Source organism: Mauremys reevesii, unplaced genomic scaffold (assembly GCF_016161935.1).
Source record: "Mauremys reevesii isolate NIE-2019 unplaced genomic scaffold, ASM1616193v1 Contig87, whole genome shotgun sequence".
Classification (NCBI taxonomy): domain Eukaryota; kingdom Metazoa; phylum Chordata; order Testudines; family Geoemydidae; genus Mauremys; species Mauremys reevesii.
In genome coordinates, this window is record NW_024100903.1 from 29,922 (window position 1) to 42,202 (window position 12,281).

General features: G+C 41.2%; 1 protein-coding gene across 1 annotated transcript in view; it reads left to right on the plus strand.

Annotated features, from left to right (window-relative positions):
- LOC120394979 (abnormal spindle-like microcephaly-associated protein homolog) overlaps positions 1-12,281 on the plus strand; it is a 33,485-nt gene that overhangs the window by 8,997 nt on the left and 12,207 nt on the right. The window contains 10 exon segments of the mRNA XM_039519157.1: positions 127-1,483; positions 3,108-3,197; positions 3,758-3,904; positions 4,559-4,804; positions 4,971-5,038; positions 5,696-5,837; positions 5,922-6,052; positions 6,864-7,039; positions 7,138-7,283; positions 7,370-7,455. Coding sequence (XP_039375091.1) covers positions 127-1,483; positions 3,108-3,197; positions 3,758-3,904; positions 4,559-4,804; positions 4,971-5,038; positions 5,696-5,837; positions 5,922-6,052; positions 6,864-7,039; positions 7,138-7,283; positions 7,370-7,455 — 2,589 coding nt within the window.

Here is a 12,281-nt window from a genome sequence, read left to right on the forward strand (position 1 = left end):
TTAGGTTTTATATCTGTTAGCTATCAATTCATTATCTGTGTGAATGAATATATAAGTGCATTATATTAAAAAAAAAAAAAGGCAGCTACTTTGGAAACCCTCTAATTTATTTTTTGTGTTTTTTAGAAGAGTCTTTGGGATGCTATTAAAAAGAAAAATACTTCAGAAAGATCAGTTTCTACAAGAGCTAAGAAAAAACATTCAAATGTTAAAAATGTTAACAAAACTTTTCGTGTTTCCAAAACAACGGATACAGTTAGAAGCCCACTCCAGTCCTGTGAAAACTTGGATGTGATACGGGGTAGCATGTCCCCCCCAAAAAACTCGCTTATCACGTTAGAAAACAAATTGCCTATATCTCCTATCAGTCCTGTATTGCAAGAACATCATGATACCATTTGCACACCTCTTTCAATGAGAAGATCTACTACATACTCAGTTCTTGGTACAGTGGTAAATGATGAATTATTGCAAGAAATACACACGTGTAACATCAAGAGACTTCATAATCCTAATGAGGAAATAAAATCCTCAAGTATACACAGTTCTCCTTCTGGATTAGTAGAAGCACACAGATCAAATACACATTCACCTGTTTGTGCTCCGGAATGGACAGCAGACTTGCATTCCTCTTTGAGTCAAAGGAGAATTTTAAGTCCAGATTCTTTTATAAATGACAGTTATCAATTTAATGTAGAAGTTGTAGCAGAGCAAGTTGCTCCCATATTGTCACCCGATCAGTTTGTAAAAGACAATTTAGCTATAGAATCAGTGTCTCAAGTTCACGTATCTATTTCACCGTCCTCTTTATCCTCCAGTGTGGAGACTTGTATCACAAAGAAGTCGTCATCTTCAAAATGGAAAGAAAATGAAGAAATGCAGTTCATAAGTGTATCTGTAGAACATAAATTTCCAAATGACGTCCTTGATGAGACGCCTGTAGTGAAATCTCAGTTATTTCATTGTACCATACCTGAACAAAATCATCTGAGTATTCCTCTTTCTGATGAGGATCTTCAGATTCGCAGTTGCTCCCAAAGAGAACAACCGAAAAAACGTCCTGTGCTTTCTGCTACTGTCATCAAAAATAAGTCGTCTGTTGCTGAAAGAAAAGGAATGGAGACAACTAAGCCAAAATCTAGAAAATATCTTAATATGATAAGGGAAGGTGTAAGTATGGTTCCTAGACATTCAAAGTTAGAAATACTCCAGAACCTTCCAGTTATAGATCCCATCTCAGGTGAAACGAAATGTCACAAAGATGAAATACATGCATCCTCCATTGGATCTACTTTACATAGTCGTAAGAGGAAAAATGAAGTACACTTGGAAGATATTAAGGCTACAGCTACAGAATATATGGAAGAAACAGAAACCAAAAGAATCTTTACATCTTGTGTTGACAGTAAAATAAAAACTACTGTAAGACCACTGCTCTCTAAGCACATAAACAGAGAGAAACTAAACCACAGAAAGAAAGCTGGTGAGCATTTTTCATTTGTGTTCTCTAGTGAAAGAAAATAACTTAAGTGTCTCCATATTTTGCTAAAATGTTCTAAGGGGACCCCTAGAACTGAGCATTTCAGTACCTCTTTCTGCAGCAGCAAGTATGACAATACTGTAGCAACTTCTCAAGTTGTCTGGTAGCAATAAAGCTTGGCTATAGAATACACTGTCTGCATTCATTTAGCAGAAGTCACTTAACTGGTATCTTCTAAATAGTCTTGTAGTGTGTTAGAAGAGTTGCATATTTAGCAACATGGCTGGGGAAAGTACTAGATTTGTCTCCTCACTCTGTTTCTTGCAATTGGCTCATTTAGCAGTCTCACATTAGTATAACTCTCTTTGGTGTGCTGACACTTTTTTTTAATAATTTTCTTAAAATATACATCTGCTCTGAAAAGTGATCCTCGTGATGCCATTTCTTAAAAAGGAGTCCAAGTTTTATCAGTTGTGCAAACTCACCTTGGGAGCTGAAAGTTAGTATGGGGTTTTCCTGCCCTTGTTTAACTGCCTGTAAAGGTTCTTGCAGGTGAAAATCTGCTCTATTATATCTTTGTCTTCAAAATATGTTCACCGTGGTCTTCATAGGGTTATACAGATGTAACGGCACAGAAGAAGCGTAAAGAGAGAACTGTACACAGTTTGCCCCAGCCCTAAATGTAGCTACATTTCACTATTGAAATGTAACTTTGAAACACATGCACCCAATTTAATTTATCTTTAATTTGTTCTTCTTGAGCAATGTGTTCACATAAATGCCGAATGGTGCTTGGCTCTGGAACAGCATAGGAGTTCAGAATGAATTCAGTGATGAACACAAGGTAAAATCCCGTTTTATAATGGGTAACTGATCCAGAGACTAAACAACTTGCCCACGGTCACATAGTCTGTGTCACAATAGGGAATTGAACCCAGGAGGTCCCATGAACCTCAGGACACCCAGGACTCCCATGGCCTAGGCTACCCACTAGACCATCCAGATAGATGCCAGTGGCTTAGAATTTTGAACTTTGGAAATTAATACCTTGTGCTGGTAATAGACTTTAAAGTGGTTTTCCATTAGGATGCATATCTTCTGAAAACAATTACAGGTAATACTTTTTTCTCAGTGTGGTGAGGAAGCATTTAATACAGTAGTGTTTTTTAATTGACAACTTACACTTCAATTTTTTCTTTCACTCTTTTTACAGTTGCCAAGCAAAGCAATGTGTCTGCGTTCTTCTAGCATTCATTAGCCAGAAGACTTTTATGTATAATATGCTTACATAGCATCTAGAGAATTAATGTTTCTCCAACACAGAAGACATTGAAATATTGTTTTTTTTACTTTTCCTGAAACACACTAAAGGATGCTAATTTAAAGAGAAAAATAAAACCTCTAATCAACCTATACCAGCTAGAGTTAAGGAATTTTCTATAGCGATGATCTTTCATAGCACGTTATACCCCTACCCATAATTTACAGAGTTGGTAAAGAATGGAGTCAAGGCTATAATCCTTAACTACACCTTGCTTGCTTGTTGTTGGTAGTCTCAACTATTTATCACTGAAGGGTTTCCCCTCCCCCCCCCACCTGACATCTGATATTTTGTTAACATTTTTAGGTTCTTTGTCTAGAACTATCAACAAAACTACTAAACCCATTGATGGTGTGGCGCAGTCTCAGCTGACCTTCATAAAACCATTAAAAACAGGTAAACAGAGGTTTACAGTATCTATGAAGTCAGAATTTTTCTTGAATTGAATGTCGTCATTGAACTGGGCAAACCTTTTGGCTAATGGTTTTTGTGAAAAGTGTAGTTCTTGTTGACCCAAAACTGCTTGCGAATTCATGTAGACTTTGCCAGATAGTTATGACTGAACCAAAAAATCAAAATGTTTTGGTAAGCTGAAAATGATTCTGAATACACTCATGGAGCAGATATGTGGAATCAAATGTGACGATAAATAATGTTTCAAAGGTTTTTCAGTATACTTAAAAGCACTAGGCTACTTAACATTACCGCTAATATTGATAAAGCACTAGATAATAGCATGAACTGACATACCAATAACTGCCCTTGTCTTGAAGAACTTATTAGTTGAAGACAACAGCAAGTACAATAAAAGTGGCATATGGTCTCTAAATACTTTCCTCATAATTCCAAGTCACTCAAGTTAAAGTGAAGAATGGCATATTTTTAGGAAAAAATATATAAATAACTTTAATTTAAACTTTGTCTATTTAGATAATCTTTTTTTCCCCCCCTTTAAGTCATTCCTAGGCATCCAATGCCTTTTGCTGCTAAAAACATGTTCTATGATGAGCGCTGGAAGGAAAAGCAGCAGCGAGGCTTTACCTGGTGGCTGAATTTCATACTTACACCTGATGACTTTACTGTAAAAACAGAGAGTTCACAAGGTAAAGTAGGTAACTTGAAATAGTGCACTTCTGCTAAATCATGGGAACACTTTAATGTCAATATATAAAGCAAAACTTGCTCCAGGAGTTTTTTTTAATTAAACTCATATTATGAATGAAACCACTAGCTAAAAGCTAGTATTAATTAAGTTTTCATTAATTTATCTGTGTGTATGTTTTAGTAACTTTTTTCAATAGGGGTAATTTTTATATCAAGAGATTGTTTGTTTTTTTTTGGTTTTTTTTCTCCTGCTTTTCCACCCCTCCCCCCTTCATGAACTTCTGTCCTGAGATTGGAATGAAAGGAAATTCAATTTGCATCCCTATTTTCAGAGCTACTTTGAACTGTAGAGCTAACATTTGGGTATCTGTTTCAGTAGAGGTTGCACTGAATTCTGAATGCTGTTTTGAAGTTCTATATATTTCTGTATTTTTTTCCATGTTCTTTAACTGAAAGTGTATGGTCTCAAGAAATTTGATTTTTCTCATGTGGAGTCCTATTATACTAGATATGTCATCTGTGTATTAGTGTGCGTTTAAATAGAAGTAAAATGATAGCAAAAATAGTGAACTCTTATAAAACAGATGCTAATTTACCTTTATTTATGTCAGATATATAGACCTATTTTCCTTTTTCATTCTCTTTTCAATTAGTAAATGCAGCTGCACTTATCTTGGGAGCAGAAAATCATCATAAAGCCAGTGTTCCTAGAGCACCAACAAAAGAAGAAATGTCCCTGAGAGCTTATACTGCTCGATGCAGGTTGAATAAACTACGACGTGCAGCGTGCCGTTTGTTTACCTCTGAAACAATGGTTAAAGCTATTAAGAAACTGGAGTTTGAGATTGAAACTAGACGTTTGCTAGTTCGGAAAGATAGGCATCTCTGGAAGGATATTGGTAAGAATGTACAAATGTTGTTGATATTTAGTATTTTTGGTAAAATAGAATTGTAAATGTAGCAAGTAGAGTAGAAAAACTTTTTAACCAGGTGGCTTTGTAACAATGAAATATGGTTTAAAAGTGTTTGCTGAATTTAACATATCATACTTTGCATTCATTGCAGGAGAAAGACAGAAAGTCCTCAACTGGCTTTTATCTTACAACCCTTTGTGGCTACGCATAGGTCTGGAAGTAAGCAATGCTTCTTATGGATACTCTATTCTTGTAAAGCCTGTGCCAAGAGTGGATCTCAAGTTCAACTGTAGCTGGCAGGCAGCTCTAGTTTATTAACAGACCAGTTTCATATTTCCTTTTAACTCAGGGTTGTCTTGTTACAAAAGAGAATATTTCATCGGGTAATTTAAAAGTGCTTTTCTGTGAGGAGTACCCTGGAACTGGGCTGATGCTCCTTTGCTGTTGCTCAAGTAACGTTACTCTTCAGTAGTTGGTAGGAAACTGACGCCTAGCACATTCCCACTATACTGCAGCCAGCTATGTTGGGACTGGTTAGGGAGCTCCTGATGGAAGCAGAGAAGGCTTTCCAGACACCGAAGAGCCAGTAGATCACATTGATACTAATTTTAACTTTTTAGATGGGCATTGCATTTGGGATACCTTCTGGAATAAAACTAGGACTGAAACGTTGTTTACTGTCTTGCAGATTAATCTGTGTTTTAAAAAAAAAATGGGCTAGGTTACTAATTATTTTGGCTAGTGAGAAACTCTTCAATAGTGTATTTCTATTTATTTTGAATATATCCTATTGAAAGTCTAAAGAAATAAATGATACAATTGTGAGCATTTTTTTTAATTTTAAAGTTTCCTTTATTTTTTGTTTTTTCTCATTAGACTGTTTATGGAGAACTGATTGCTTTGGAGAGTAATAGTGATATTATGGGTTTGGCAATGTTTATTCTCAGTCGCCTACTTTGGAACCCCGATATAGCAGCTGAATACAGACACCCCACTGTACCTCACCTTTATCGGGATGGTAACCACTACTTTTAAAATAGACTATTTTTAGCATTTAACTTTGCATTCATAAATAACATATTTATGAACTTAATATTTTTAGGTCATGAAGAAGCTTTGTCTAAATTTACACTGAAAAAATTGCTGCTGTTAGTTTGCTTTCTTGATCATGCCAAACAGTCTAGAATCATTGACCACGACCCTTGCCTTTTCTGCAAGGATGCAGAGTTCAAGGTGAAGTATGTTGTTTGATGTTTGAATATATGACTTTGTATGCATATAATATAAAGTTGCTTTTTTAATGTTAAGACTTTAGTACTATTCCCACTCAGCAAATCTTCCAGGAGGTCACTAGCTGTGTAAGACTTACCATCAGGACTTCTGAAGTGCATATAATTTATAGGGAGAGCTCAAAAGCCTCGTATTATAGAGGTGCTTTCCTTCTCTTTTTAAGACTAAATACTGCTCTGCCACAGCATTTGCCATCTGAAGTTAAATCCTCTTGCATTTTGAAAGTTTATCTGAGGTCTGTCCTACAGTACTTAGGACATGCAGCCTAGCTTTCTGGAACAGTCTGTCTTGCTAGATGTTTGATTAGTAAATAACTTCATTTATGTTGAACTAAAAACCACGTTTACTCTAGTCAGTTGAAGTCATGGTATAAAAATCGTATGCAGTCCATTACTTAGACTACAACACTGTTTAATGTGTTAAATGCATGAATAAATAAAAAAGAAAAAGTTGAAAAGTTGTTCATGAATTTCTCAGGATGCAGAACAGGTATTAACTAATGTTACGGCAGCTTGATTTTTTTTTTTTGCTGTACGCTACGGAAGTTATGAAAGCAGTCATTAAGAAACCAGTTAGCTATCTGTGTCAGCATTATAATATTGTGGACATGGTTTAAATGCCATGTAAAGATATTTAAGTACTTAAATTTTTGTATCTTATGCATAGTACTAAATGACAAATAACAAAGCTCAAGGCATTTAGGGGAAGGGATCAAAATGGTCACTTGGTCTAAGTTTATTTTATTTCTCCTTAGAATAGTAAAGATGTTCTACTGGCATTTTCACGAGACTTCCTGAGTGGTGAAGGTGACCTTTCCCGTCATCTTGGCTTCCTGGGATTACCTGTTAGTCATGTTCAGACACCACTGGATGAATTTGACTTTGCTGTTACAAATCTAGCTGTAGACTTGCAATGTGGCATTCGTCTTGTGTAAGTTGATACAGAATGGTTTTATGAATGTCTATATTTGTCTAATCCTTCTGTAAGCTGAACTAATACACTTCAATATGAAATTTCTTTATTGTTAGGAGAACAATGGAACTTCTCACAAAAAACTGGAGTCTCTCAAAGAAGCTAAGAGTTCCTGCAATAAGTCGTCTCCAGAAGATGCATAATGTTGATGTTGCCCTTCATGTTCTTAAAGAGCGGGGAATTCAGTTGAAAGATGAATGTGGTAAGAATTGAAAAGTAGTGCTAGAATAACTACGCATTTGAAGAACAGAAATACGTATCTTAATCACTGTTGTATTTGATTTATAGGTGCTTCAATCGAGTCTAGGGATATTGTGGACAGGCACAGAGAGCGAACTTTAGCACTGCTGTGGAAAATTGTCTTTGCTTTCCAGGTATTATATAAAGTTTTGTGTGTAGTTGTAAAGAATTTTAAGAAATGTTACAAATGAGAGGAGATAATGCATGGCTTGCAACAAAGAATTTGTAGTCTTTGAAATCATCAAGTCTGGATTGACCTGGCTGGATGACCCATGAGAATGATCTTTTGTGGATTCTCATGGTTAGACCTCATTGTGTAATGTATGTTCAAAGTACTTTATAACTATTAGCTACATTGATGAGCTAGGTTCTAAAATGTAATACAATTCAGAACTCCTTTTAATTAGGTTTTGTGCACTTGTTCATAAAATTTCTCTTGTACTTGTGCCAGTTACTATAACAAAGGTTAAGTATGTGATGATAATGGTCAGGTAATTTGGCCACAGAAATTAACTTCTTGCCACCTGCTGAGGAATTCTCTTAGAGCTACTAAAAATAGCTCAGATAGATGGATGTATTTAAAACCACTTCCAAACACCTTGAGGAACATTCCCTTTGGTGAACAATCATAGGAAGTGAATTCTAGAGCTGTGGCTCTTCCACCTAACATACTCCACCATACGTCTCTGGGATTAACCTGGGAAAAACTGAAGAAATAAGCACCTTTGGACTTAATATGAAGGTTCATTAGTGTACCTGTAATTGAGTCAAGGATTATGTATAGCTTTAAATGGAAGAAGGAAGCAGAGAGAAGAAGAGTTGGGCTTAATGGCAAGGTTAAGCCAAATAAATATTCTTCAAAAATGTGTATCCAGCTTAAGTGAATCCAATAGGAAGGAGTATACATTATGGAAAGTAAAACATAAGATGTAAGTTAGGAGAGAATTTGAAAAGCAAGTAGCCAGAGACTTTTTAAAATTATATATACTATCTAATGCAAGAATCCTGAAGAGAATACTGCTGCAGAATTATCAGGAAGCTAAAGGAGCAATTGAATGCTGAAGAATATTGCAGAGAAAATGAGTTTTATTCATTTGTATTAGTCAATAACAAGATGTTGGGGGAGATCCAAAGTATCTTTAATTAGTTATGTATTGCATTAGTTAGGATTAAAAAAAAAATCATGTTTTCAGTGTATAAACCAAACATTGATCCAGGTAGGTAGAAAATTTCCCTATAAGTTTATTTTAAAGCATCTGGTTCTGGCTACTGTCATCTAGACTGCTGGACTGAAGTAACAACTGGTTCTTCGAGTGATTGTTCATGTCCATTCCATGCAGGTGTGTGCGTGCTGCATGCATGCCAGCTGGAAGATTTTCCCCTAGCAGCGCCGTAGGGTTGGCCTGTGCGCCCCCTGGAGTGGCGCCTCCATGGCGCCCTATATAGGGGCCCACGGACCCTCCACCCCCTGAGTTCCTTCTTACCACCGGTGACGGCTAGCTGGAACTTTGATCGCTCTTGAAGCAAGCCTAACCGTGTCTCTAAGTGTATATAGTTTGTTTTTTCTTCCTAGTTTAGAGTTAGTGTTAGTTGTAAGATAGTTAATAGCTGTTGGGGGGGCTTCCTCTCAACGTAATTGTCGCCCCATCCTGGGGCATGCCCAGATCCCCAGGGTTTAAACTCTGCTCGGACTGCGGGAAATTTATGCTGAGGAGTGACCCGCACTCTTCCTGCTTGAGGTGCCTCGGGGAGAGACACCAAAGAGACAGGTGCAGTATCTGCAAGGGGTTCTATCTTAAGGACAGAGAGCAGAAACTTAGAGTGCTCCTGATGGAGGCTGCCTTATGGCCACACTTGGAACACGAGCCTGTTGACCCGGCACCTAGCACCTCATCCTCGGTTTGCAGTGCTCCGGCACCATTAGCAAGAGAGGAGGCCCAGTCTAAGAACTCTAAGTCCCGGCACCGGAGAGAATCGGGATATAGAAAATCGGCCTTCATGCGGCACCGATCACCATCTCCGGTGCCCATGAAAAAGAAGAGGCCGGTGATGGGCCGATCACCTGACCAGGACTTCAGTGAGGATGTGCACCTCCCATCGACGCCGGAGGCGTTCGAGGCGGCCTCAGATTTATTAAGCCTCCCCATGCTTGCCTCCCCCCCGTCGGAGGGAAGAACTTCCAGGGACGGCCCTCCCAGTGGCTGTTCTGGACTCCCTGGGCTTACCATCAGACCTTGGGACAGATGCACGATCCGCGCCCCAGGTCTGCGTCAGTCTCCTCAACATCGGTGGCTCTGGTGCAAATGCCTCCACCACCGGCACTGCCGTCTGACAGGAGTGTGCCACAACTGACTAGGCGGTGCTGGATTCTGACACCAGCACCAATGGGGGCCATGTTTTTGACGCCGCAGGCACCACCCAGCACGCCTCATCAATTGGTGTCGACCCCAGTACTGGTCGCGGTGCCGCATCCTACATCCGCACTGGCCACACAACCAGAATACCGTGTGCTGCAGGACCCTGCAGAGGCTGAGGGTAGAAAGGAAGGTTCCTTGCAAGTCATCTTCTCCTCTTCCTCGCCAGATGAGGTGGTCGCAGGAACTTCAGCGGCACTGGTTCTAGAGGACAACCGGGTGCTTCAGCAACTACTTAAACATGCCGCACAGAGCCTGGCGATCCAGACAGAGGAGGTTGAGGTGGATGTAGATCCGGTAGTGGACATCCTGGCTCCTTCAGGCCCGTCAAGGGTTGGCCTACTGTTGATCAAAATGATAGCTGACACATCCCGCAGCCTTTGGCAGACACCAGCTTCTTTGGTCCCTACAGCCAAAAAGACAGAGAGGCGCTACTTTGTCTCCTCCAAGCGCTGTGAGCACCTATATTCTCACCCTCCCCTGGACTCTCTGGTTGTGGATGTGGCCAACCAAAAGGAGCCTCAGGGGTTTCAAGGGTCTACACCAAAGAACAGGGAAGCCAAGAAGTTGGACCTTTTGAGGTAGAAAGGTGTACTCAACAGGGGATCTGCAACTATGCATAGCCAACCAACAGGCTATAGTGAGCCGGTATGGCCATAACACATGCTCAGCCTTGTCCAAGTTCACTGAACTCCTTCCCCAGGAATTGCGAACCGAATTCTCTGCTCTGGTGGAGGAGGGGAAGCTGATTTAGCACGCATCCCTCCAAGCGCTCTGGATGCGGTGGATGCAGCCTCCACTGGGCTGGTGATGTGGCCGGGGTCCTGGCTTCAGGTCTCGGGCCTTGCACATGAGGTCCAGCAGACCATCCAGGACCTCCCGTTTGAGGGGCCTACTCAGTTTTCCGAGAAAATGGACAAGAGGCTCCATAGCTTAAAGGACTCAAAGGCTACCTTACACTCGCTGGGCCTGCACGCTCCATCCACCCAGCACAGGCAATTCAGGCCACAGCCGACCCCATGGCCGTACCAGCCCCAGAACTGCCCGGAGCCCTCGCTTAAGTGGAGCAGAAATGACAGGAGGAGGCAACAACAGCCCTATGGACAGTTGTCTGGCCAGCCGCAGCCTCTGTCGGGGTCTAGACCCCAAATTTGATGGTGTGGTCGACGACAACCTACCAGTCAGGACTTTGGACTTTTTCATCACGTCTGTCCCCCTTCTATTGTGTCTGGTCCCAAATCACATCAGACAGTTGGGTTCTCCGCACGAGAGAGAGGGATATTCTATCCAGTTCTCCTTCCTCCCACCCCACCAGCCCCCTTCCCTTTCCCTCTTCAGGGACCCATCTCAGGAGCAACTTCTAATTCAGGAAGTGCAGTTCCTCCTTGTTGTAGGGGCAGCGGAAGAAGTTCCTCAGGAACTCAGGGGCATGCGGGTTCTACTCCTGGTATTTCCCAATACTGAAGGTGAAAGGGGGGCTCAGACCTATTCTGGACTTGCGGCGTCTGAACAAGTTTGTGAAGAAGCTCAAGTTCCATATGGTCTCCCTGTCCTCCACCATTCCCTTCATGGATCCAGGAGACTGGTATGCCGCCCTCGACTTGAAGGACGCATATTTCCATATTGTGATAATCCCTCAACATATACGTTAACTCAGATTTGTAGTAGGCAACACCCATCTCCAATTCTCAGTCCTGCCCTTCGGCCTGTCAACAGCCCCGCGGGTCTTCACAAAGTGCACGGCAGTCATAGCAGCCTTCCTGCGCAAGCATGAAATTCAGGTGTTTGCCTACCTGGATGATTGGCTCATCAAGGGCTGCTCCAAGGCACAGGTGGAGGCTCAGGTGGTCTTTATCAGACAGACCTTCCTTGAGCTCGGCCTCGTGCTGAACGAGGCTAAGTCTACTCTTTCTCCCGTCCAGTGAATAGAGTTCATAGGGGCAGTTCTTCTTTGAATGATTGCTCAGGTGTATTCCACAGTAAGTGTGCGTGCTTGCCACGTGCACCAGTGCCGGAGGTTTTTCCCTTAGCAGTACCCGTAGAAGGGGAGCACTGCTGCGACCCCTGGAGGAGCGCCTCTATATTGCACTATAAGGAGCTGTGCACTCTCCCGCCCTCAGTTCCTTCTTGCCACCAGTAAAGGTAGTGAATTCCATGCTCCAGCCTTGCTGTAGCTTCCTAGTTAGCCTTAGTAGTACAGTTCTTCAATAGTTAAATAGTTTTCTCCAGTTAGTCGTCTGGGCTCGGGGAGTGCCCCAGGCTTCAAGTCGTGTGACTCTTCTTGCAGTTCTATTCCAAGAAGTTATCTGAACATGCAGTGTCTCCGCAGCTTGGGCGAGACCACGTAAGTGAGCACTGTAGGATCTGTAGATCTTTCAAACCGTGGACTAAGAAGGTGAGGGACATTAGACTTCATGCTCTCCTAATGGAATCAGCGCTGACCCCAGCATTGGCACGCCAAATAGATTTGGCGCCTGGCACCGCGTCTTTGGTACGGAGAGAAATCCCCTCCACTAGCTGGCATTGCTCCCCTTCAAAGAAGCAAG